We start from the raw sequence: 26,197 nt of genomic DNA, 5'->3' as shown, positions 1-26,197 counted from the left end.
CATGAACGCATCTGATTTCAAACGTGTCCCTCAATGGAAATAATTATCTATTGACTGAATTAATCATGTAACTATTAGTTGTATTTATCAACAAACTTCTTTTTCCATAATCCTATTCAACTAAGTATTCTAACAGTACAATTTAATTCTCCTGTATAGTCATAGTTCCATCTACCAATTTGATTATGGTTCAGTGCTGAATTTAAACCAAATCGAGTTTGAACTCATATTAATAAGGCTAGATTCAAGCCAAATCAAATTTGAGCTCGGATTCGAATTAAGCTTTTAATTTAAACAATATTGTTTTAATACATATTGATCGAAATGATATCGTTTTGTATCAAATTTTTTAAATTCTCGAGCTTAACATCCTAAAGCTCAAGTTCAATCTCAAAAAATTTGAAGTTTTAAGCTTGAACTCACTTGAGTTGAATTCGTTTTAGACTCGTTCAAATCGAACTTAAACTCAAGCAAGTTCAACTCATTTCTTCCACTATTTTATGAATATATATCAGAAAGGTCAAATGACTATTTCCCACCCAAAATTTGATAAACTAACATATTCCAAACCGTTAAGTTGGGAAAATCTAATTTCCTACCCGTCTATCAAAATTTTTAATGATTTCTAATGACTGTTTATACAATTATTGAAAAAAAAAAACTTTGAAACTAATTATATTTTATTTTCAAAATTTTATTAAAAAATTGTATAGACTAATTTATATTAATTTTCATAGGTTTTTTAAGCCTAGCAAATAAAAATTTATCAGTTCATCCAACCTTCGGTGAAAATAGCCATTCGGCCTATCAGAAATCTTTTGTGGAATCTCAATGTCAGATTCAGAACCAATCTTGTGTTGATCAAAGAGAATGAAGGAAAACTCCTAATGCCAATATTTAATAATTTCCAATATATATATATATATATATATATATATATATATAATATATATATATATATATATATATAATATATATATATATATATATATATATATTATAAATCTAAAAATCATAAATTACATTGATAAAACGAAGGGGCAGTTAAGTCATTCAATCTCCGAAATAAGTATTTCATGTATAACGTGGCGCCTTCCCATTAGTCCGACCATTTCAACAGCAAATACTACACACACTACACCCTACACACACACACACTCTATTCTCACCCCCATCATCTTTCTGAATCTCCCTTTGAACTTCCTGGCATAGAAGGCATACATAACACAAACGGGCTACACCCAGCGCGAGCGAGCCTCGTCTTACTTAAAAGTCACTGCTACGTTGCACAACTCAAACAGGGACACAGAGCTTCTTATCTCAAAAGATTTAATCATCCGATTAAGCCATGGCTCAGCCTCTCCTGAAGAAAGATGACGATCGTGATGACGAAGGTTCCTGACAACTTTTCAATTTCGTTTCATTTCATATCTTCAATTCAATTTCGTTTGATTTAGAAATTTTAGGCTATAAGTGTTGGATCAGCTTTAGGTTCTAGATCTGTGTAGTTTCGCTCTTTTTAAGCGTTTATGTGGATCCAGTATCGAATATGTGCAGTGTCGTTTCAATGGATTTGGTTTTGTTTAAATTGATCTGATTAGGTAACGGTTTTGTAGTTGTAAATTGCAATGTGGATTGTTAATTTTCTGTAATTACGGTTCATTTTACCCATCTGAAGGAAAATGTTTGGTGAATTGGATCTGGTGGCTGTGCAATTATTCTTACTGTTTTCAAGAAATAGAATCGTTCTTATATGTGTAATTGCTGTTATTAAACAGCGGAGTACTCTCCATTTTTGGGGATTGAGAAGGGTGCCGTTCTGCAAGATGCTAGAGTTTTCAATGATCCACAGCTTGATGCTAGAAGATGCTCGCAGGTTTTGTAGTCACTCAATCTTATTTTTGTATCTGCATTTGTGTGTATTCGTTTAATAGCCATATTTTGTGTTGACACATTTATGATTTTCAGGTCATCACAAAACTTCTCTATTTACTGAACCAAGGGGAAACATTCACTAAGGTAACTTTAATTCCTGGGTTGTATTATTTGAATTATTGGTTACAAAAAGAAGGATTAGATCCATGGCTATTTAGTATGTTATAATATGGTATGATGAATCCTTGTTGTATGGTTTGCTTTTGCATTAGATGAGTTGTATGAATGAAAACGTCGTGTTATACCACAATGATCTGCCTGCTCTAAATTTGTAGATTGAAGCCACAGAAGTTTTCTTTGCTGTGACAAAGCTTTTCCAATCAAGAGATATAGGCTTAAGGAGAATGGTGTATTTGATGATAAAGGAGCTATCACCATCTGCTGATGAGGTTATATGCCCTTTTTAAATTTTCTTTTCCATATCTAATAATCTGGTTCTTTTTGCTTGTGCAATATGGATATTGATGACCGATGTGCTCTTCCAAAAAAGGTTATTATTGTGACTAGCTCCCTTATGAAGGACATGAATAGCAAGACAGACATGTATCGGGCAAATGCTATACGTGTGCTTTGCCGGATAACAGATGGAACCCTTTTAACCCAGATTGAGCGGTACTTGAAACAAGCAATTGTTGATAAGAACCCAGTGGTTGCTAGTGCAGCCTTAGTTAGTGGAATCCACTTGCTCCAGGTACTGTCAAATTATAAGTAATGAGTAAAATTCAATTTGATATTTTAGTTGAAAATTATGCTATTTTGCATACTAATCCAATCGTCGATACTCTTACAGACAAATCCGGAGATTGTGAAAAGATGGAGTAATGAGGTTCAGGAAGCTGTGCAGTCACGGGCAGCACTAGTACAGTTCCATGCTTTGGCTTTGCTTCATCAGGTATGCTGGATTCCTAGTTTCATTAGTATCTTTCACTTCCCCAACTTCTGTTGGATTAAAATCCAGTCTATCATATTATCTGATCTAGTTGCCTTAAAAGATTGATGCTTGCATTTAGAGAACTTGTTAGGTTTGATTGTGAGCTTGTCCTTACTAGACCATATAATACTGTCAGGGTTGGTTGGGGATGTAAATTTTGGCCTCTAATTATGTAAACTAATGATTTTTTTCCTCCAAACTAATATTGTGCCCAAGGTTTTATTATTTATTTATAATATATATTTTGTTGTATAATCTTTTCAGCCACTTCAAATACCTTATACCTGCTGCCTATCCATTCATTGTCATTTTATGCAAATCTATAGTTTCTCAGGCAATGATCGCACCATATGGCAAATTACTTTTTTTGGTTTGCAACTGTTTTTAATGAGATCACTGTGGAATAGCCTGAGTTTCACTTTTTATTTTGCATTTGGGATTGTTATTAATTTTAGAATGATTTTAGGCATGCCATCCATGTTATGATTTAATCTTTCTATGGAGAAAGCATATATGATTGTTCCTTTGGGTGTGTTTGTGAGCTTCTATTACTATACTGCTTCCATTAAATTATGTGTCAAGATTGCATGCAAGACTTAATTGGTTGATGAATGTCAATTGTCAAACTTGCAGATAAGGCAGAATGATCGACTTGCTGTCAGTAAGTTGGTTACTAGTTTGACAAGGGGAACAGTTCGATCTCCTCTGGCACAATGTCTCTTGATACGTTATACCACTCAGGTATATATCTCCTGTTGGCATTTATTTCTATTTTATTCTATTAATTTTTTGCAGTCAACATTATGAAGAAATTATTACAACTCTTCAGGTAATTCGTGAGTCTGCAACTAACACTCAAACAGGAGACCGCCCATTTTATGATTTTCTTGAGAGTTGCCTGCGCCATAAGGCTGAGATGGTGATATTTGAGGCTGCCAGAGCAATTACTGAGCTCAATGGTGTGACAAGCCGGGAATTGACTCCTGCAATTACTGTTCTTCAGCTCTTCTTGAGTTCTTCCAAGCCTGTTTTGAGATTTGCTGCTGTCCGCACTTTGAACAAGGTTGAATGCTTTTGCCTTTGTATTACTACAGGCTTTACTAATGCAATTACTAATAGTGAAGAAATTATGGTGATTTAGTGAGTTTTGGATAACAAAGTTAATCTAGGGTAGTAGGCGAGATTGATCCTTTTATTTTGTTTGAAAAGTTCGGAAATATTGTTGGAATTTCCTTTAAAGTTAAACAATTACATAGAAAGATATCTGAAAGAAATTTCATTATTTTCATTTGGATTTTCTGAAGTTGTGGCTCCTACTGCTCATGGTGAGAAAGGGATTTTCATTTTATGCTGACCATAAGCTTGATCTTTCTACAGGTGGCAATGACACATCCAATGGCTGTCACTAACTGCAATATTGATATGGAGAGTTTAATATCTGACCAGAATAGAAGTATTGCCACACTTGCTATTACCACTCTTCTGAAAACCGGAAATGAATCAAGTGTGGACCGACTGATGAAGCAGATAACTAATTTCATGTCTGATATTGCTGATGAGTTTAAGATTGTTGTGGTGGAAGCCATAAGATCATTATGCTTAAAGTTCCCACTGAAATACAGATCTCTGTAAGACCAATATTGCATTGCTTGTGTTATATAACAAATATCTAGTCTGTCGTAGTTGCTTCTATTTTTTGTTGGATATATATTCTCTATAGTTGTTTCTGAAATGTGAGTGTCGACGATGATGTATTGAACTAAATTCTGTTTGTATTTGTTATTTTAGGATGAACTTTTTGAGCAACATTCTTAGGGAGGAAGGTGGATTTGAGTACAAAAAGGCAATTGTAGATTCGATTGTTATCCTCATCAGAGATATTCCTGAAGCAAAAGAAAGTGGGCTGCTTCACCTTTGCGAGTTCATTGAGGATTGTGAATTTACTTATCTTTCTACGCAGGTGTCATATTCCTCCATCAATTTTTCTGTATTCATCTCTTTTAGTTCTTTCTTTCTCTTTTGATTGTAATCTAACTATTATTTCATTCACATATGGTTAGATATTGCATTTTTTGGGAATCGAAGGTCCCAAAACTTCAGATGCGAGCAAATATATTCGATACATTTATAATCGTGTTCATCTTGAGAATGCAACTGTTCGTGCTGCTGCTGTTAGCACATTAGCTAAGTTTGGTGCTATGGTTGATTCATTAAAGGTATTATTTGCCCCTCTCCCCTTTCTTTATCCTATCGTCTCTCTCAACTATGAGATCTAGGAGACATTGTTTTCTAGTGACTTAAGTCTGTTACACTGTGTTGCAGCCTCGTATTTTTGTTTTATTGAGACGCTGCCTCTATGACAGTGATGATGAGGTGCGTTTCTGTTTCATGAACCAAGTTCTTAAGTTCTGCCTTCTTTTCTTTGTCCATCAATTATGTATGTGAATTGTTGGTTGCTAACGTTTAATATTTTCTGATAATTATGTTAAAATTTTATACCAATAAAGATTTACCTTTTTCTACTTTCTGAATTTAACTGCCATTTAAAAGTGTTACCTGTCCTATCAATTGTTTAAAGGGGCTCTATATTCTTCCATGTTTGCAGGTTCGCGATAGGGCAACACTTTACTTGAATACGCTTGGGGGTGATGGTGCTGTTGTTGAAACTGATAAAGATGTGAAAGAATTCCTCTTTGGGTCATTGGACATCCCTCTTAACAACCTGGAGACAAGTTTGAAAAACTATGTAAGTTTTCTTTAGTTACTTTTCCTTTTGCAATTTCTGAGATTCATTAAGGTCAGCCTCTCATATGTTTCTTATGAGTGTAGGAGCCTTCGGAAGAACCTTTTGACATTAATTCTGTGCCCAAGGAAGTTAAGTCACAGCCTCTTGCTGAAAAGAAGGCCCCAGGTAAAAAGCCAACTGGTCTTGGTGCTGCTCCAAGTGGCCCGACATCAACTGTTGATGCTTATGAGAAACTGCTATCTTCAGTTCCCGAGTTCTCTGAATTTGGAAAGCTTTTCAAGGTTCTCTGGCCAGATTTTCCTTTTCAATTATTGCATTATGTTACTGTTTATTTGATATCTCAGTTAAGTAATAATGTGTTGTTCTTTATATATGTATACCAGTCCTCAGCCCCTGTTGAGCTTACTGAAGCAGAAACAGAATATGCAGTTAATGTTGTGAAGCACATCTTTGATAGGCATATCGTGTTTCAGTACAACTGCACTAATACAATTCCAGAACAATTACTGGAAAATGTAAGGACCCATCTTTAGAAAACAGTGCTTTCTTTCTTTGTGTTGGGATAGTCTTCACAATATAATTCTTTGTCTACTACAGGTCATTGTTATTGTAGATGCTTCTGAAGCCGAGGAGTTTTCTGAAGTAGCAACAAAAACTTTAAGATCTTTACCTTATGATTCACCTGGGCAAACTTTTGTTGCATTTGAGAAACCAGAGGGAGTCCCAGCAGTTGGCAAATTTTCTAATTTGCTCAGATTTATTGTTAAGGAGGTGAAGTTATATGTCCTTATCTCTGAAGATCTCACAGCTTTTTTTTCCTTGGAGAAGCTTGTTTAGAGTTAATGTTAATCAGAGCATTGTTTTTTGTAAGTGTTATTCTTTTCATCTGGGTTGTTTGATTGCATGTCACAAAGTGAAAATTGGTTTTAGTTGTGTAATACTAATGGGTATCTGACCGTTGCATTCTTTTAAGGAATCTCATATTCAGTCTTGCATACCAGATTGTACTAGCACCATGACTGTAGGGTTACCATTATATGCTCTGAAAGGTTTGAAAAAATCACCTGCAACTTTGAAACAGTGTTGGAAAGTATTCATACTGCTGGTTAATAACTATCAAAGAAACAACTTAATTTAGTAGCTTTCATTTATTAAATGTTTGGGTGATGTTACCAGGTTGATCCTAGCACTGGTGAGGCAGAGGATGACGGTGTGGAAGATGAATACCAGTTGGAGGACCTTGAGGTTGTTGCAGCAGATTACATGATGAAAGTGGCTGTCTCCAATTTCAGGAATGCGTGGGAAGGCATGGGCCCAGATTTTGAGCGTGTTGATGAATATGGACTTGGCCCAAGGGAAAGCCTGGCTGAAGCTGTTAGTGCTGTCATCAGTCTTCTTGGCATGCAGCCCTGTGAGGTCAGTTTATTCCTACAAATATCTACTTGCCGGACACTAACTAAGAATATCATATTCAGGCTCATTATATTGAGTTTGGCCAAAATAAAAGTAAAACCTTGGCTTCTCTTTTTTCGATAAAAGAGATCAAGATATTTGCACCGGATAAAAGCATCGATTTTCATTTTAATTACCAGTTATAACACTTCTAGCATCCGTCATTGTGATATCCATGAAGCTGATATCATGCTACTTTCCCTTTTGATCTTGGTGTTCTCCAGGGCACGGAGGTTGTACCAAACAACTCAAGGTCACACACATGTCTATTGTCTGGTGTTTTCATTGGCAATGTGAAGGTGCTCGTGCGGTTGCAATTTGGAGTCGATGGTCCAAAGGACATCGCCATGAAACTATCTGTTAGATCTGAGGATGAAACTGTCAGTGATGTGATTCACGAGATTGTGGCCAGTGGCTAAAAGTGATGTATCCTTTTGCCTGGTACTTGAGCCTCTGTTGGAGATGAAATCAGATAGGCAGATGGCTGCAAAAAGACTGAAAGATTGTTTAAGATGATTTGCAAGGCCTGGATTGGGATTTAGTCGTGCTAGAGAGAATAATTTGTTTCAGTTATCTGTTATATTCTTTGTAATCATGAGCCAAATTCATAGAAGGAAACCTTTTTCCTTTTTCTTTTTTAAAGTTCTAAAGCGGGATTAAGTACAGTTGCCATCAAGCCTGATTGATTTACTTGGCACATATGCGCAATATGATTTTTGAGGTACTGACCTTGCAATGCTATGAAGCAGTGCGAATTTCGAAATGGATTTTTGTTCTGGTATAAAATTTAACTTGCAGTCTAAGAATTCTGACGTGCGTGTCAGAGAATAATAATTTTACTAATTTTACGAGTATATAGAATATTTAATTATGCAGATAAAACCAATAATTTTATTTCTACTCAGGCGTAACTATAATTTATTTTTCTTTCATCTTATACTCACCCAACCAAAAGGTCAAGTTTTCACAGGAGGATTACAAGAAAGTAAAGGGAAAATCTTTCTATCTGAATAAATAATATTGCGGATAACAATTACTCAGACCACGTAACTAACTAAAAGGTAACAAATGAATCTACTGAGGAGGTAAGATGCAGTAAATTCCAATTGAGAACCAGAACCTAAGTAGACCAATAACCCAGAAGCCTAGTACTCCTCAAGTGAGTACTGTCCTATGCCCTCCAAAAGCCCAAACCTGAGACAAACAAGAAAAAATAAGAATCAAATTCAAGATTCAGCGAAAACAGTGAACTTCTATTCTAACTATCGCACACAGGAAGGAAATGCGCGGCAAAAGAGATTATAAATACAGAATGAGTTGCGTACCAAAAGTTGACTTATGACATTCTGATGTTAGCTCTCATTTAATTTTAACTTAAAATGCTTGTGTTAAATGTCATGAAAATGTAAACCATGTGCCTAGCCCAATCCTTCACACACAAGATTATGCAGCCATTTTACACACCAATCAATGCTCAAAGATCATTGTATAACAGTTTGTCTGCAAAGTAGAAAAATGACTGCATCAAGTATGTGCTCTTGGAACTGACTACTAATACACCACTTAGCTCTGTATTCTTCGATTGAAATTTCGACTCATTGAATACGGAAAAATCTATTATAGATGAAACTGTTTCGCCATTTAAGACAAATAGATGTGAAACCACACAGACTGAATGCTCCTCAATTTGTATAATTCCCATACACAGACAATGAAAATCATGTACGAATAAAATACTATTTTGCAAGGGGTCATTTTTATAACTTATCTATTATTTCCTTATCTGCATAAATCTCATTAAATCAGTTCATTTTTCTTTCTTCACTGGCATTGATTTTTTGAAATTAAACCAAAAAAAATTCTGAAAGTGGTACCACCTCTCATAATCATATGGCATTAAAATGAGAAGGCATGGGCAAGTTCAAATGCAGACTGACCTTTAGGTTGTATCCCAACTTCCTGTACACAAGGCACTTCCATCAGCTGACAAGCCCAAACAACTGATCCTGCCCTCGTGTGAGTTCTGGAGAGTTCCCAAGTTCGAAACAACCTGTCAAGAAACATGCAGTGAGTCTCTTGGAAAAAGGCTATATTTGCTAGCTCTAGAACCTTGGGTGCTACATAATGGCCTTCACTCAAGGTGGGGGAACTGGCCACCTCCACATATTCTCATTCTCTGAGTACTTCTTAAACATCTAAAGTTAAAAAAACAAGCCACACTTTGATGAACATGTACAGCCCAAGTGATTTAGACAGCGGCAACAAATCCAAACCCAAAATATATAGTTAAATGAAACTAAACAACTTTAATTTGGATGCAACTGATACCACAAAAGATTCTGAACAAACAGAACAACAAGATGTACATACCTTAGCTAATAAAGTGTCCCATATATAGCAATCACTATTTGTATATCCAACAAAAAGAAGTCTTCCAGATATGGAGAAAGCAATGGAGGTTACACGTGGGACCTCATTATCAGTATGCTGCTGATAATAGACTTGGAGTTGGTGACCAGTCCTGACATCAAATAACCTGCAGGTTCCATCATCTGAACCGGTCGCAAAACTATAACCATCTGGAAAGAACTTCACCGCATTAACATCTCTCTCATGCCCATGAAATGTACGCACTGCTCGACTTGCAGCTCGGGTATCCCATAATCGGGCAGTAGCATCACAGGAACCAGATACAAAAAGTCTTGAATTTGTGGGATTAATTGAAACACTGAAATTGAAGGGAAAAAGAGGAATAAATGGTGAAGTAGCATTGAAATATAATTTCCCTGAACTTATAAATCAGTTACTCTTCCATCTACATCACACAAGTTGCTGTATAATTGAAATGTCTACAAAAACATTAATGCAGGACTCGTTGAGCAGTTTAACAAGCACATTTCAAACAAAACTAAAAGGTGCTTTGCTATAGGTTGCCATTGTAAGATTCAGATAAAAAGTATAAAACAATAAAACTGTTGAATTTCTACAGACCCATGAGCTTAAACTGTTGGGTGCCATGAGCTCCTTTAAGAATTTGATTGTTGCAGTGATATTAACATAGAAGCGTTACTTCAATGAAAATTGTTGAATTTCTACAGACCCATGAATTATGATATTGAAGTACGCAAAATTCCATCTATACTTACCTAGCGAAACCCAAATCAAGTGACTCCTATTATCATGTGGTAATCTCACATAGATGAATCTATATTTTATTGGGTTCATTCACAAACCGTATTCAGTTGCTAGATAAGATGTCTTGACTTTGTAGAGCTACTAGACAAAGGAGTTAAGGAAAAAATGTTTCCTTCAAAATATTAAACCTGCTAAATGAGAATCATATAAAATACCTTAGTACATCAACAGTGTGTCCAGACAGAAATTCTCCTCCAAACACAGAAGTTTTTAAGCCTGTAGTAATATCCCACAAAACACATGTATGATCACCAGAACTAGTAATTAGGTGAGTGTCCTCATCTGGAACATACTGACAGCAAGACACATAACCCTTATGCCCACTGAGGATTCGTGATACTGGCACATTCCCATCCTTGTCAGTCGGTGAATTCAGATTGAAAATGGAGCAATTGCTATCAAGACCACCAGAGGCAACAGATTGACCAGTTGGAGAGAAGGCACACGTCCTTACCCATGCACAAGGGAGTTTTATAGCATGAGTTTTCTGGCTAGTAAGGGCATTCCACACAATTAATCGTCCATCCTGAGATGCACTGACAATACGATTCCTATCAGGAGTCCAATCCAGTGAATATACCTGCAAATTCCATAAAGAAAAATTTTATTAGAACCCATTTAACAACTTTCTTATCCTACAGCCTCAAAGTTTGATTTTCTTACATACCATTGTTTTCTTTGTGTCCATCAACAAATTCATGTCATACACTCCACTAAGATAATATAAAATTTTGTCATTTGCTTAACTATTAGGACTCTTTAATATTCTATTTTTGCCACCAACCATAAGAAATTATCTGTAAATTTCTCCTTTTATATTCAGTCTACACTCCACACTCCTTTGTCTATTAGCACTAAGCTACCCCTAAATCATAAATTATGGCTCTTCATAACCAAGCACAGGTTTCAGCACTAAGCATAATAGTCAAAAAAACACAATCTAAAACAAAAATCCATTAAAATACAGCAAACTCTGCATTTCATTCTATAATATCCAAACCAATCATATGAAAACTCGCAAACACAATTAAAATATAAAAAGAGCATGTATTATAATCTGACAACATAAGTCTTTCTAATTGAATTTTCAAACAACAAATTTCACTCTCTCCAATAAAAATCACCTTGCCAGTGTGACCCTGCAAGGTCCTACAACAAACCAGATCAGTAGGAGCAAAGCTGACCGGAGTTTCACCACGCGCCCTCGCAAACCCAGCAACTGCAACAAAAATTCAATTCAGATCTAAATTCAGTACAAACAAAAATAAAAACTTCAACAAATAAAACAACAAAATCTTACCGTCTGTATCATGTAACTGCTGGCGCTTCTGTTTCAACTGTTCTCTTAGAGTGTTGAACAATTCTACGGCGGCGGCATGGCGCTCTTTCAACTCCGAAACAGACATGGCGTCGTCTCCGTCCGTCGATCAAATTGATTTACTTGACATGTCTGAATTGAGCTCTAGAGTTTCATTTCAAGTTCACTGTATTAGTGAAATGAAATAATCAATTAAAATTTGATATATGGTAAAGTTAATAGACTGAAATCATATTAAACAAATTTTATTAAAGACAGAAGAAAGCTAAGCTAAGTGTTGAGTTGAGTTGGCGTGTTTAAGGTGAAGCGAGAGATTGTTGTAATAATAAGACAAGCACAGAGACAGCGATGTAAGAGTTTAAAGAGTCAATATTTTCCAACGCCGCCGGCCCCATCTTTTTCTTACGTGTCATACCTTGTGGCTGCTCCTGCGCGTCCTCCATTATATTTATGTTGCTGAGGAGGAATTGTTACCAGTGCAGCTTGAAAATATATTACTTTTTTTTTTTAAATCTGTTATTATATTGAAATAGATCAATGATAAACAACTAATCCTACGAAACTTAATTCATGATCGATAGATAGTTAAAGAATGATTTTTTGAGGTTGAATTTTGTAGACAAGTTAGAGTATGAAAGGGGTATTACTTTGACTTAAAGCTTGTGATATTTTTTTGGAGATGGGGTTGACGTGAAAAGGTCAAGAAAGAAGAAGAAGATGAAGAAGAGGTCATACTGGAAGCATTTGGTTTATAATTTCTACCCTAAAGCACACGGCTTGAAATTAAAAAATGAAGAAGATTTAAAAATAATAGTACTATAAAATTGAACCAAATATGAAAATGATTGAACCAATTTCAAACCTCATGCACTTCTACTAACCAAAAGTTGGATTTGGGGGATTGATTGGAGACTGGGAAAATATATTGGCAGTTTTTAAAAAGCATCATGGTGGGCCAGGTTTAAAGTTTTATAGATGTATATTAAACACAAAAGAAATGGAGAAAGCAGGTTCAGGTATGCAAAAGAAGCATCAGCGATGAGATGGAGCAAAAAGTTCCGTTGCCGGGAATCGAACCCGGGTCTCCTGGGTGAAAGCCAGATATCCTAACCGCTGGACGACAACGGATCACTGAGGGTGTTCCGTTAACATATCTATTAAGTAATTATTTAAGTGAAATTACGAAAATTGTCTGATGCCCACAAACTAATTAGATTTACTTGAGTTGTCATTTTGAGTTCCAAAATTACTGTGTAGAACCACTGACTTACTTCACAACCAACCAGCACCAGTTCCGGGTTCTTTTCATCAAAATGTTTGTACATGAGAGAACCTGATAGAAAGGTACCAAATAGTAAGCACTAGAGATGTTAATGGGTTGGGCCGAGCTGGCTCCAGCTCGGCTCATTGGGTTAATGTGTCGGGCCCAATTTTCACACAGTAATGGACCTTCGGGTCATGGCCGGCCCATTAAAATATAAAGGCCCAAGGCCCGTCCCATATAATAACAAACCTTAATTGGGTCAGGCTGGGCTTTAATCAGGTCGGGTCAGGTTGGGCTTTAATCGGCCCGGCCCGACCCATTTAATCAATATTTTAAAAAATTAATTAAATTTTAAAATACAAATTATTTTTTAATTATTAAAACCGATGACAATATCCTGAATATTTTATTTATAATCCCTCACATGTAGCGGAGAAATACCATGGTTACATGATGAAAAATATTATAAATTAATAACATAGTACAAATAAATTAATTTATATACAGTATAAATTACAAAACATAAATAAAATATATCTACTATATAATATTTATCAACTCATCATCTATATCTAAATTTCTGAATTTTTCAAAAATAAATAATTATTATTTGTGAATTTAGATATTTTATAATATTTTGCAATGATAAAATTAAAATAAAATTGAAATTATAAATATAAAGAATTATTATTTACGAATTTAAATATTTTTCGAAAGAGAATTAATGAGAGAAAATGAGATTGAAAACATAATGAAATAATTGAAATTAAGATATTAAAATATGTGTAAATAAAAGTGAAAATGAAGGAAAATAGAATAGATTTATTTTAAAAAATAAATAAATTAAAAAAAATTAAGCAAAGGTCAATCTGCCATTTGACAGAAGTAGCTTCTACCAATTGGCAGTAGAATCTTCTGCCAAGTGGCGGAAGCAGAAATCTGCTTCTACCGCAAGGCAGCATCAAAAAAAAAATTTTTTTATTTTATAAACAGTATTAAGCCGGATCAAGCCAACCCATGGATCTAATATTAAATCCCTAAGCGTGGCCTAATGGGCCCATGGGCCTGGCCCGACACTTTACAGTGTCGGGTTCGGCTTTATCGTGTTTGGACTTTTTTTTATGCTTTGTGTTGGGTCTCTATTTAACTCGGCCCAATTAACGTGTCTAGTAAGCACTACGCATAATACAACAACAAAATGTTGACTTTATGAGGGTAAAGAAGTAAATCACTTATAATAAGGCCCGAGGGAGTAGAAATGGAGAAAGACATACGAAGGTTGAGCGGGGAATGAGTCAAGCTTCAAGGAAGACACAAATTAGAGAGAGATATTGAGAAAGAAAAGAAAATATTGAGGGAAAACCTCTCATAAACTCACAAGCAAGGACAAGCAGCATGTTGATTTGATGGCAATATCTTCATGGACCTGAACATCTTAATGTGATTTCCCGTGACCAATTAATATAATATATACAATTATGAGTCATATATAAATTAGACTATCATGATAACAATTAAAATAAGTTATATAATTATTTATCCACTATAATAAAAATAATTGAGAATATATGTCATTTGAATACATAAAAGTTGTTAAAATAGTTCAACTCGCTAATTAAAAAACTATGTTCATGAGTATGTTATTGATTTAAATAATATATTTAAGTAGATTTTATGTTATACATACATAAAAGAAATATTGTAAGTGAGATTAGATTCAAATTAAACCGAACTTGAGTTCGTCTCAATTTAAATAGAACCAAACTCAGATTCATCAAACTCATTTCAAAGGAGCTCGAGCTCCTCTAGTTTTAAAAGAGTAAGCTCAAGTTTGGTTGGAACTCAAGCTCGAATTGAATTTTTAATTTAGTTTATTATTAAAATGACATTGTTTTAATGTATATTAGTTAAAACAATATTGTTTTGTATTCATTCATTCTTAATCAATTATGTTTTTAAAGATTTATAAATATAATTACTTTTTTATGTAGACACGAGACATGATAAAAAAGAAATCATGTAGGCATTAGCGAGATATTTTATTATGTAGAGTTTTTTTTTTTTATTTCTAAATGATAAGATTTTCGTCATTGTATTTAATTATTATTAAAATCATACCCACTTTATAAATAATAAAAAAAATATTATTAAAATAATTTTTCTTTATCGTAATCCAAACGAAGCCCAGGTGTCATTGAGGTGCTTGATAGCTCGCTGTGGGTTGTTTTAAGTTTCTCTAATTTTCCATCCTTTGGAAAGTTCTGCGGATGATTAGATGTGGCTGTGGACCATGCATATTTATTTATTATTTATTTGTAGGAATATATGATAATGGTTTAGCTTTTATATTTTGGTTGGACCATGCCCAATAATAATCATGAAGACATAAGGGTTATTTAGTAAATTCAGACTCTTCCATATTCATTTATATTATATTGAAAAAATGTTAAGCAATGTTTTGAAGTATTTTTTTTATGGGTTATTATTCTATACCAACGTTTTATGGTAACAATCCTCTAATGATTTGTATATTAGGATTCATTCATCTTAACGAATATTTTTTTTGTATCGCTTCAATTTGAGAAGTTTTTGGTCCTCCACCTATACATTAGGAAATACCTACAAATGACTTCAATCCCATTTAGTGTTCGAGGTTATCCAAAATCTCATATATTCAAACTTACAATATCTAATTTTCAAGTGTTTATCACTATTTATGTGAAATTTAAATTAATATAAATTAACAAATATAGATGACAATGTTGCATAAAAAGCAACTGGATATGACTGTAAGATCTCATATTGGTGGGTCTTTCTCTTTTTCCTTTGGGTGCGCAAAATTTCTTGCGTGTCTACTCTCTCATGGAGTTAATGGTCATCTTTCATACTTGAACATCCTCACAATTATATGTTAAATTCATTCAGATGATCAACAAGTTAAAAGGACTTCTTTACTTATGAAATTTCAATTATGAGCACCTAGAAGTCGAACGTGTAAACAATACAACAATGTTAACTTGATAACATGATATAATTTCAATTTCAGCCGATTATGTGTGACTCGCATATTTATAACTAAGAAAATGCAATATTTTAAATAAACCCACCATGCGGGTTATGCATGGTAAATATCATTTTACCAAACCTTGGTCTGGCCCCAGTAAACTTGTACATTAGATGCCAAACACATGTACTGGAATTTTAGTGAAAAATGAAAGAATTTCATGTCCAATTTTCTTAGTACTCAACTATCTCATTCACAATAACCATCACACAATTCAATAACACTACAATTAATTTAATATATTTTACAAATAAACCTTAAAATAAAAAAAACTTTTAAAATATATAAATAATACATTCGTTATCAATACAAATACAAGTAAATTTTGATACCTAAATAATAAAAAATAAGGATAAATGATAACCTAACGTTTTTTCTTATTATATTAATGAGATCCCTTTTGAATTAACAACAAGATGAGCAATACATGCGAATCTAATATACAAGGCATATGCAAATTTTCAAAAGGGTCGAACTAATTAAAAAGTTAGATATATAAAAAATAATAAGATCGATTGAAAAAGAGAAAACACCATCAAAACTGACAAATTTCATCATCTCTAATAATAGAAAAACCTTTTAGAGAAATACCCATTTTTTAAATTTTAAATAAAAAAATTTTTAATTTTTTAAAATTAAAAAAAAAAGGATAAATTTTTAATTTTTTTAAATATTTTTATTGGAAATAACTTTTTTGACCGTTATTTTAAATAATTAAAGCATCCCCAGCAATCTACATGCGTGGAAGAAAGTTCCAGACATGCGAACATGTCAGATGAATAAAATAAAAAGAGACATATCCGTTGCAAGTTGCAGTATGCAGAAGACTGCTGTAGAGCATATATATAAATTATAATAATAATATGCCTCCAAAGATCAAGATTCTTATTAATCACATTAATGTAATTGACGATTTAGAAAGCATGCCACTAAATTTATACAAAGGATTTAATCCTATCACGAAAGTCTCTCCACATGGTTACACTTGATCTCCCCCACCAACTCCCACATTAACTTTCCTGCAATCTCCCCTAAACCCTAAACACATATTAAAATCAAAGCAAGAAGGCTTTACAATTAATATATATATATATCAGATCTGGGAAATTCTTCATCTGGAATTTTCAGGTGCTCCCACCAGGATAGTTGCAACCATTATAACCTGCAATCACAAAGGCATTGATTTAGAAGACAATCAAGACAGGTTGCACTAGGGTTTCTGTCAAAAGGCAAGAATTTAAAAGCTAAAGGCAGTGGTAGTTCAAGTCTATGGCTGTTGGGACAAAGGCTATGAAGAGAAGATGACTACAATAATCAAAAGCTGCTTGGCTTTTTTGAGATAATCATTCAGTGTGGGGACGATAATACTGTGAAGACACAGAGTAATAATTTTTTTCTGTAAAGTTTCTATTTTTTTCACCCGTTTCACATACCCTCGTCCCCACCATTAAAGATGGCTGCTTCTTGTTCCCACTTCTAACATGAGCAATTGTACGACTGACTTTTAGTATCTAACAAGGGTAACAAAGATGTAACTTAAGGTAAAAAAAAAAACTTACTAGGATTTTGCGATGTGAGTGTAGCCGATTGTGAGAAATCACAGTTCGATGGCTTTTTCTCAGACTTCTGGTAGTAAAGATTCATGGCATAAGCAGCATGTGATGATACAGTATTTGGTTCAAAACAGGCACCTCCTGGTTGAATGGCACTACAATCAATGCCTTGGCCACAGGCGTAGTCAAGACTTGCCTGCAATTGATCATCAGGGACACCAGCCTTGGGCACACACCAACCTGTTGTTGTTGGTTTCGGTGATGGAGCCACCGGAGTTGTTGGAGTAGATGGAGTCTAACGACAAGAGAAAATTATATCACCAACTACAACTACAAGCAAGAAATTAAACAAAAACAGCAAGAATAATGGAGAATTTTTAATTTTCCAATTCTTCTTTTAGAATATTTTGACAAGGTAAGACTCCATTTTCCTTCAATAATTGAAAGGAACCTGTTTTCTTTTCGCCACATTTTTCCTCCTAGAACTATAACATTTCATTCTAAGTCGCTGCCTGATTAAAAGAAGTACAGAAATTAAAGTTACAGCTCTCAGGCTCTGCCTATTCAAACAAGTATGAAAATCAGAAAATTATGTCTCACCTGGCTACTCTTTGAAAGACCAGCATCATAAGTTACCGTAAGATCGGGTTTGAAGAGCCCAAAGGCACGTTCAGAGGAAGGGCCAGGTTTCAAGTCCTCATCATAAAGAGCAAAGATATAAGTATCCACAGATTTTCCAGGCATCAATGGAGTTCCCACCATTGATCGAAGGTGAGAAATCAAGTTTCCATTATAAGCCTTGGCATTCTCAACACCCGGTCCAACCTCATTGGGGTCTCCACGGTAAGGCCATCCGGTTTCAGCAACCACAATCTCAACATCCTTGAACCCCATTGCATTCAAAGCAGAGTGTACAGCATCAAGCTGCAAATATAAATTAGATATAATTCAGCCGCTTCCCCCAAAATTTTGCATTCTGAATAGGATGATCATATCTGTTGGTCCCCGGTTCAACATTCACAATCAATAAGCCAACTTTTTTCCACAAAATAAATCATCACCACAAAACCCAAACGTGATAGGCCGAAAGTCTTTGCGAGATGTAAAGAAGCATTAAAGTATTTTTAACTATTTCAACCCAACAGTATGAATAAATGATATTTGTTTGGATGAACCTTTTGATATTGTACCTACTACGCTTTTCTATTTATAATTCTGAGATAAGATTAAAGTATTGTTATAAATTTACTCACCTGAGCATCAAACATGTTCATGTACTTGATACCTGTTCCGGAGTCAACCCGGCCGGCGTTGGGTTGGAACAGGCAGAAAGCAAGAGTTTCGGGTCTTGGGTCGCTCTGGTACGCAAAGAAGGGATATGGGTTGACGGTAAAAGGGGATCCGTTGTCTTTTAGAAACTGCAATATTCCCTTCATCGGGCCTTGGAGACTCGGGTAGAACAATCCCGAAGACGGCGGATCAGACTGACTCAACACGGACATTGCATGCACGGTTGATACTTTGATTTTGCCACCGAGTGAGGCCGAGTTGAGTGCGTTTTGGACATTCTGCATCGCTGGGAGAAGCTGATTGATGAGGTTTTGGTCATTGGAGATCATTACCTGACAAAATTATAACAACTTCATATTAATTTCAGTTCACCAGAAAATAAAGCGACTTTAGTTTTTAAAAAGCCATTTTCGTTTGTACTTTAAGCTAGTTAGTGTAAGCAAACTTTATTATTCCTATTTTCTGCTTTCGACATTCCATCACACCAAAAAGATTCGCAATTCTGATCGTCCGCTAATTTTGTAATGGGATTACTCTAAAAGTTAAAAAAAAAAAAAAGGAAAAGTAGTTTTCTTCAGAGCACTGACCTCATTTCCGACGTTGATAAGAATAATTTTGCTAGCGGGGTAGAAAGGCAAGACATTTGTGTTGATCCACTGAGCGGCGGCGTTAGGATCAGAAGCCAGAGCTGGAATATCTCCATTAGCAGCACCGATAGCGATTCCGATTCCGGTATTAGCCAGAGCTTTAATAATAGCTGGATCTGCTCCGTACAGCCTCAGTTTTTGTATGGACGTAGACTGTAGAAGCTTCGCCGTAGCTTCCGCCGGCGGCAGATTATCAGCCACTTGCCCATAATTCACTCCAATAAACGACTGCGAACCTACACAAAACACAATTACACAAATCAGAACAAGAAATCAAGACTCGGAGCTGAAGTACAGAGAGAGCTATTAAGTTTACTTGCGAAGCGAAGAGCTTGGAGGAGAAGGAGAGAGAAGAAGAGAGTGAGGGTAGCCATCGGAGATGAAAGTGAGTTTTCAAGGAGACAAGACACTTTGATAAGGAAGTGAAGTGTTTAAATAATAATTGACTGAGAGGTGAGTGTGAACAAAGAGAGACGCTGTAACGGTAAGAGTTTGTGGTGTGGCGGTCTCTGACTCTCACGAAACCCTGCTTCAACAACCTTACTATGAGCTGGATGGATTAGAAATGGGACCCAATGGTCTTTTCACATTTCCACAGCATCCACGTGGTGGAAATTATGAAAGCAAAAGGGCAAAATGGGAATAGAATCAGATTTTGGCATGTGTGTATTGTATTTATGACTATGTCGTAAGCACAAGGGAAACCTGAGCCACTAAGCAGCTTCGGTGAAATTTCAGCATCACCTGCTCCGTCAAAAAGTGAGCCACTAAGCAGCTTCGGTGAAATTTCAGCATCACCTGCCCGGTCAAAAAGTGAGCCCCAAATTGGTTTCAGTCTCACCGAAATCATTCATTTGTGGAATAGCTTATATTTTTCATTTTACTTTTTCTATAACTAAAAAAAAAAATCAGTCTTTCTTCTTTTGTAATCGTGTTCAGATTTAGTAAAATTTTCTCCATCCTCTGTCTTTAATTTTTTTTTTCCCTTCCGAATTTTCCTTGTAAAATTTTGTTCTTGTATTGTTTGAGTTGATGTTATTGTTTTGTTGAGTTGATTTATTGTTTTCTACCTCCTGATTCCACAACAGTTTGCTACCTCGACCAATTGACCAGTCTACGAAAAGATCGCAAATTCAATGAACCAATGATCGTATTTTATTTTAATCCGACGTCAAGTTTGGGGCATCTAGTGCTGCATGGCATGGCATGGCTATAGTGTCAAAGGACACGTAGGGCGTAAGGCTAAGGGTAACAATAATGTTCGTCCCCACGCCCATGTGATCATCACTTTTCTCCCCGGCAAAAAGACGTCAAGTCAGTACCAAACCTTATCGTCATCAAACACCCGCACGCCAAGCAAAGACTATCAATAGTACTACAAGCTACTTTCTCCCGCAAAAGATACAGCAATATGAAACCGAAAGAGAAATTAAAGGTTAGAAAAGAGTTGGATGGCTCCGTACAAGTATAAAGGGTGACACAATAGGTCTCTTCACCAAGAAGCTGAAAGAGAAGCTAAAAAGAAAAAACGGTAAAAGCTTGAGTGGTTTTAGTACAAGTGACTGTCTGTCAAGCACAAAGGGGAACATAAGGTGTCTCTTCACCTTGAACAAAAACGAGTTCCAAAAATAAAGAGACTTCAGGACAGCTAACCTTCCTATTCCTGATTCAAAATTTTTTAACAAGGGGCCAAAAAGGTAACCGTATGAAGCCTGCTAATTAGTAACTAATTCCAAGAGAAATCCAATATAAAAGGGATAAAAACCCAACATGGGCGCACACAATGCAGGGAAACCAAAGGAATGTAATATCATTTTCCACACATTCTCGTATTTTTGAAAATATTGTTTGAATTAAGTAATAACCAAAATCCAAACCCCCGAATAAAAAGAACAAATGGAGATCCTTGATTCAAGTAGTCAGACTTGAATAGCCAGATTTCAAGAGAGGCAACACTGTAAATTGATTCTATGCACAAAAAGTACAAAGGAATGAAGTATAAAGTATTTTAGAAACTTTAACAAAGCAAATACAGAGAAGTACAAGTTCACAAATTAATGCAATCTTCAGTAGTAAAAACCTTAACAACGACACACTCTTCTGGAAGCAAACCACGCAAAAAACATCTGGACGAAATTGCCAGTGGTTTCCTAAAAACCAAAGATAAACAATCGCATAGCCAATAAATGATTATCTTGTCCCACTCCCAATCATATAGACAGAAACCAACTCAAGGGAAAAAAATCAAAGGCCCTGTCAACTGTCCAAGAAAATAAATTAAATAAAAGAGTTGAACCCATATCAGCAGCTGAAAGTCTCCATTAGCCTCCGGAGTGGGAGACTGGAGTTGTTTCAAACTGGCCATCCTTGTATACATGAACAAACTGCTGTGGCAAAGCATGCTCCCCCTACAAAGAGATGATGTACAATAAAGTCAAGGAACCATTTGAACATTCTCTTCAACTATCTATTAAACATCTGTGATGCCCCCAGTTTCTAAGTTTAAAAACTCAAAGGATAACTATAGTGACAACATAACTAAGATAACTTCTACAATTAGGGTTTACGAGATCCAAAAATTGCAATGAAAATATGGGGAAAAGGCGAGAATTGAAAGGATAAAGAAGTTGGGGAAGAAAGGGAAAAGATTAATTAAACCCACATTAAGTTATATGCAAAAGGAAGCAGACAGATAAATACGGTCATAACAACTTGAACTGTATTATTGGAGTCGAAAAATCAACCAACATTTCCCATAAATCAGCATATGATAATTTTATTACAGGTCACAATAGCAATTCGATCTAAACATTTTGAAGAAAACAACCGATTTGATCAGGCCTTAGTAGATTTAGTATATATGGCATCCCCAAAAGACATTTCAATATGGAATGGATGATTGTTAAGACTATATATCAACATCAAGGCAGAAACTTACCCAATCTTCATCTGGCTTCGCACCAGGAATCATAACATTGATTTCACTTGACTTGGCTGTTGTTATAGATGCCCCCAAAGAATCATTGCTTAAATATATCTGGCAACCTGACGTGTTGTCCACTGAGATTGTTGGAGCTGAACCCTATGATATGCACAAAATAAATAGACAACTCAAATCAACCAATAACTTCCATGAACTTGGTATCAATTTCAGTCAAACAATGATTCTCAAGAGTGTATATATGATTAACAAACATTAAAAAGGCAAGCACATATAAGAAAAACTCAAGAGAATAACATATCAAAGTTCAATCGGACATCACTTTTTTTTTGTTTACTGTATTGTTTGACATCATCAATTTCTGTATATACTTGCATCAAATTTAAGAGGATCCAAACATATACCTGACACTGCACCTCAACACCATTGCAATTTACAATCTCACATGCAGCCACCACATCCTATTTATCCAGACCAATGGCATACAATAAGATACAACGTTGCAAAGTAATGCTTCCATAAATCAGAAACATTATTGATTTTTAATACTTTCTAAATATTTCAAACTCACAGTAAATACAATTCCCATCTTGGTGCATTTGTCAACTGTAATATTGTTTACTTTTCCTGCATATTTTAGAAAGATAGTAAGTCAGTTGTAGCTTTTTGAATAGGAATACACAAAGTGAAATTAAAAAAATCTCAGCAATGATTGGTAGGATTGATAAAGAACCATATAACATACATGTACATATAGAAAGAAAATCCGGCAAATTAATTAATAATAATTACCTTGAATCTGCAAAACAGAGTCTTTGCATCCAAAAATGTACACAGATTGCTTTGCATCACAATCATCAATAACTAAGTTCTTTCTTCCAATTTGATTCTCAACAACCCACCTGAGACAAAGCACAACAGTTACATAATAGCATAAACTTAATACATAAAAGGAAGCCACAGTATATATTATGCATACTCACTTACGACCCATTTGAAGCTCTAGTTTGGGAGGCCCAACTTTAGAGAATGAAGGTGAAGCAGTGCGAACTTCTTTTTCACCAGCAGCAACAATACCAGTTCTATCTCTGCGATTTTTGGTCTTCATATCATCAGTGATCTTTCTCAGGCCTAGGAAGAAATTAATTAGACGACATAACAGCTCCTTAATATGTCAATACACAGCATCAAAAGAAATGGAGAGGAGGGGTGGAAGAGAGATAGAGAACTACCAGTAGTTACAGGCTTTGAACTAATTTCTTGAAAAACAGCAGCCATCCCTTCTTTGGGTTGTGATGAAGATGCTCGAGAAGACTCAGAACTGAAAAGAGAGGCCGGCGGAGGAGGAGGAGGAGTGGGAGCGCCAGTCAGTGGAGCCCTTGTTGGAGCAGAAGCCACTGTTTTCCCAGTAGCACTCCACACTGGCCCCAAAGGATAATGACTCTTAACATAATCCCTCAAACCAGGCAAATACAATTCCTTCATAGCTTTGGCCCACTCAACATGATTTGGGTCTTTAGTTTTGTACTCCACAAGAATCTGAATATCACAATGCAAAATGTCAACAGCAAAGAAATAAATCTATTTTACTAACAAAATTACCATATAACTGCAAAGGGATAATGCATGAGAAAAAGCGTAGGCTAAACTAGTATAAGTAAATTACCCTGACACAATTTAAGAAGCAAACAGTAAAGCCAAAATATTTTGGGCCATTACTAAATCAAAACAACTCACATGGTTCCTTTCCTTTATATTTATTAATTAAAAATAAATTTATTAAAATTCAAAGAAATGCTCATAGAAATATCAGCACATACATTTTCTAGTATAATAATTGAAAATGAGCTCAGAAAGGAAGTTTAACAATTCAAAAATCCTTGTTATGCTTTTAACGCAGTTCCCTAATCTGAAACCCTGAAAGTATAGACGGTACCTTGTTGTTGTAAAATTCAGCCATTTGCCAACTTTCTTCCACATGAGCAATAGGCATGCTCATTCCTTAAAAAGTAAGCAAATTAAAGTCAAAAAGCAGAAAATTAATCAGATTGATATCAAAATATTAAAATGTGTCTTACCACAGTCTTTTCCTGTATATGCAATCCACACTAAAGCTGAGAGACTATCAGCAGAAGTCTTTAAGTGGTTAAAGAAATCAGACCGCCTTCCTTCTGTCATTTTAATTGCTTTCATAATTACTTCGTTCAATGGTTTAAGAAATTCAGCCAATCCCGCAAGGTCAGGTTTCTATAACATCATAACAGAAACCATTCAACATCATCACTCACTCTGATTATCAATTACTGGAAATAAAACAGTATTCAGAAGTAGACCCTAAAGCTGATTCTTTATGCCAAGTCTTCTACTCTATTATTACACATTACCTCAGAAGTTCCCCAGAAAACTATTGTGATAAAATTTCTGAAATTAAAACTGTAGGCACATAAGATAATGGTCATCATGTAAAAAGGCATCTAAATATTACTAATTCCTTTCAATTTTAACTACAACCAATTTTTCATAGCACCCCGGCTACTCCCTTTTTGGGCTTCCAAGCGAGAACTCTACCTAATAAAGACACGCTTTACACTGAAATCAGCCCTTTTAAGCTAGATTATCCACTCACAACAAGGCCAATCCACGTCAGTATCTAAATAGTAAACTAAGAATAGCAAATTAAAAATTCAGTTCAAGACTATAAAATCCAAGCTCAGAATCGAAATAAGTTCCCTGAATTTCCAACGATCAAATCATAAAGTCACCATCCAATCCGAAATTTTAAGATATCACAAGTTAAAAAGAAATAGATCAAATGTAATCAAACTGAAGATATAAATCGTATCCGAATCAACTAGTAAAACTAATAATACGTATGGAATGCAAGACATCAGTGTTATTCAGATTACGAAAACCTGAGTTTGCTTAATCTTGATAAGAAGCTCCTTCTCCACAGTAAAAGCTTCTTCAAGAATCTTCGTGGCATCAAGAACCTGACCTCCGATTTTATCAGCAGCAGTTGAAACCCTACCGAAATACTGTCCCATCATATCATCAAACGCCACAATCGAAGGATCCACCGCCACGTCAGCACCACCGTCACCAACCCCCACACCACCACGTGACGACAGCGACAAGGTCTCCAGCCGGACCACCGCCGCCTCCAGCCGCGCTATCAGCTTCTCCTCCATAGCCTCAAAGACCACGCCAAACTCTCAACTCAAGTCTATCTTCCACAGATCTGATGATGTGCGAGTGAGTTGGTGTTTATTTATGCGGATAAGTGAGATGAGAATATTTTTGTTGTGTTTCTTTTACGCCGAAAGTGGAAAAAGAGGAGTGGATTTTGGTTGGCGCGAATTTGGGTAAAGAGACGGTGAGCCTAAGCGATGTGTGTGTTGGACACGTGTCGGATGTAGCATAGCTGTTGGCGGTACTTGCCTTGTGAGACACCTAATAACTGATTAAAATTTATCCGACCGATAAACAAATAAATGCTTTCACAATTTGATGATTATTTTAATAATTTATTTTTTATTTATATTATTTTATTTTATTTATTAATAATAAAAAATTATTGATATTAATATAATAAATAATATAAATAATACTTTGATTAATATCTTTATTTTACATATTAAAATATTATCAAAATAATTTTAATTTTATTATAATTATATTATTATTTATTAATTTTTAAAATAAAAATAAATTTATTTTTAATTAATATAATAAATCATATAAAAAATATTTAAAAATAGTTATATTCAAAATTATATAAATAAAATAATTTATTGATATTATTTTAGTATCTTTAACTAAATACAATAATTATTTATATTTATCAAAATTTATCAAATATAT

The 26,197-nt window shown here is 35.0% G+C and overlaps 4 protein-coding genes and 1 non-coding gene across 7 annotated transcripts; 1 reads left to right on the top strand and 4 right to left on the bottom strand.

Moving 5' to 3' along the window:
- Nucleotides 1-1,200: 1,200 nt before the first annotated feature.
- On the top strand, nt 1,201-7,827 carry LOC123212842 (coatomer subunit gamma-2). Its single transcript, XM_044632057.1, has 18 exons — nt 1,201-1,394; nt 1,779-1,876; nt 1,969-2,019; nt 2,211-2,324; nt 2,426-2,626; nt 2,726-2,827; nt 3,500-3,607; nt 3,696-3,929; nt 4,244-4,494; nt 4,655-4,826; nt 4,927-5,082; nt 5,189-5,239; nt 5,472-5,612; nt 5,696-5,893; nt 5,996-6,127; nt 6,210-6,383; nt 6,789-7,028; nt 7,289-7,827. Exons 1-18 carry the CDS (start codon nt 1,349-1,351, stop codon nt 7,481-7,483), a joined length of 2,664 nt encoding a protein of 887 aa, XP_044487992.1. The 5' UTR covers nt 1,201-1,348; the 3' UTR covers nt 7,484-7,827.
- Nucleotides 7,828-7,972: 145 nt separating this feature from the next.
- On the bottom strand, nt 7,973-12,455 carry LOC123212843 (guanine nucleotide-binding protein subunit beta-2-like). Of its 3 annotated transcripts, none has more exons than XM_044632059.1 (7): nt 12,440-12,455; nt 11,560-11,743; nt 11,384-11,478; nt 10,415-10,839; nt 9,435-9,792; nt 9,002-9,114; nt 7,973-8,258 (listed from the first exon to the last, which is right to left on the bottom strand). In XM_044632059.1, the coding sequence occupies exons 2-6, from the start codon at nt 11,663-11,665 to the stop codon at nt 9,004-9,006; spliced, it is 1,095 nt and encodes a 364-aa protein (XP_044487994.1). In that variant the 5' UTR covers nt 11,666-11,743; nt 12,440-12,455; the 3' UTR covers nt 7,973-8,258; nt 9,002-9,003. The 3 variants fall into 3 exon arrangements, with proteins under 3 accessions (XP_044487994.1, XP_044487995.1, XP_044487993.1); XM_044632060.1 differs by lacking the exon at nt 12,440-12,455 and adding an exon at nt 11,993-12,009; XM_044632058.1 differs by lacking the exon at nt 12,440-12,455 and having other exon boundaries at nt 11,560-11,883.
- Nucleotides 12,456-12,633: 178 nt separating this feature from the next.
- TRNAE-UUC lies at nt 12,634-12,705 on the bottom strand. Its single transcript has one exon. It is a non-coding gene; the product is annotated as a tRNA-Glu (tRNA).
- Nucleotides 12,706-16,769: 4,064 nt separating this feature from the next.
- LOC123212841 (glucan endo-1,3-beta-glucosidase 7-like) lies at nt 16,770-19,871 on the bottom strand. The gene is made up of 6 exons (XM_044632055.1): nt 19,712-19,871; nt 19,336-19,631; nt 18,712-19,080; nt 18,059-18,382; nt 17,465-17,753; nt 16,770-17,067 (listed from the first exon to the last, which is right to left on the bottom strand). The coding sequence occupies exons 1-6, from the start codon at nt 19,767-19,769 to the stop codon at nt 17,030-17,032; spliced, it is 1,374 nt and encodes a 457-aa protein (XP_044487990.1). The 5' UTR covers nt 19,770-19,871; the 3' UTR covers nt 16,770-17,029.
- A 1,516-nt stretch (nt 19,872-21,387) lies between these two features.
- LOC123212840 (cyclase-associated protein 1) lies at nt 21,388-25,696 on the bottom strand. The gene is made up of 10 exons (XM_044632054.1): nt 25,249-25,696; nt 24,415-24,583; nt 24,273-24,337; nt 23,569-23,875; nt 23,320-23,467; nt 23,129-23,238; nt 22,908-22,963; nt 22,741-22,797; nt 22,334-22,477; nt 21,388-21,803 (listed from the first exon to the last, which is right to left on the bottom strand). The coding sequence occupies exons 1-10, from the start codon at nt 25,522-25,524 to the stop codon at nt 21,717-21,719; spliced, it is 1,419 nt and encodes a 472-aa protein (XP_044487989.1). The 5' UTR covers nt 25,525-25,696; the 3' UTR covers nt 21,388-21,716.
- Nucleotides 25,697-26,197: the final 501 nt, after the last annotated feature.

The sequence above is a fragment of the Mangifera indica genome, chromosome 4, assembly GCF_011075055.1.
Source record: "Mangifera indica cultivar Alphonso chromosome 4, CATAS_Mindica_2.1, whole genome shotgun sequence".
In the NCBI taxonomy this organism is placed as follows: Eukaryota; Viridiplantae; Streptophyta; class Magnoliopsida; order Sapindales; family Anacardiaceae; genus Mangifera; species Mangifera indica.
This window is presented reverse-complemented; position numbering and strand designations above follow the sequence as displayed.

Coding starts and splice junctions, on each gene's coding strand:
- LOC123212842 (XM_044632057.1), top strand. CDS start 1,349: ATGGCTCAGCCTCTCCTGAAGAAAGATGACGATCGTGATGACGAAG. Junction 2,325..2,425: donor TATCACCATCTGCTGATGAG/GTTATATGCCCT, acceptor CTTCCAAAAAAG/GTTATTATTGTGACTAGCTC. Junction 6,128..6,209: donor CAGAACAATTACTGGAAAAT/GTAAGGACCCAT, acceptor TGTCTACTACAG/GTCATTGTTATTGTAGATGC.
- LOC123212843 (XM_044632059.1), bottom strand. CDS start 11,665: ATGTCTGTTTCGGAGTTGAAAGAGCGCCATGCCGCCGCCGTAGAATTG. Junction 10,840..11,383: donor TGCAGGGTCACACTGGCAAG/GTGATTTTTATT, acceptor TGGAATTTGCAG/GTATATTCACTGGATTGGAC. Junction 9,793..10,414: donor CACACTGTTGATGTACTAAG/GTATTTTATATG, acceptor CTTCAATTTCAG/TGTTTCAATTAATCCCACAA.
- LOC123212841 (XM_044632055.1), bottom strand. CDS start 19,769: ATGGCTACCCTCACTCTCTTCTTCTCTCTCCTTCTCCTCCAAGCTCTT. Junction 19,632..19,711: donor CCAAGCTCTTCGCTTCGCAA/GTAAACTTAATA, acceptor TGTTTTGTGTAG/GTTCGCAGTCGTTTATTGGA. Junction 18,383..18,711: donor TGAACATGTTTGATGCTCAG/GTGAGTAAATTT, acceptor TTATATTTGCAG/CTTGATGCTGTACACTCTGC.
- LOC123212840 (XM_044632054.1), bottom strand. CDS start 25,524: ATGGAGGAGAAGCTGATAGCGCGGCTGGAGGCGGCGGTGGTCCGGCTG. Junction 24,584..25,248: donor TCAAGATTAAGCAAACTCAG/GTTTTCGTAATC, acceptor ATGATGTTATAG/AAACCTGACCTTGCGGGATT. Junction 21,804..22,333: donor CGAAGCCAGATGAAGATTGG/GTAAGTTTCTGC, acceptor ATCTCTTTGTAG/GGGGAGCATGCTTTGCCACA.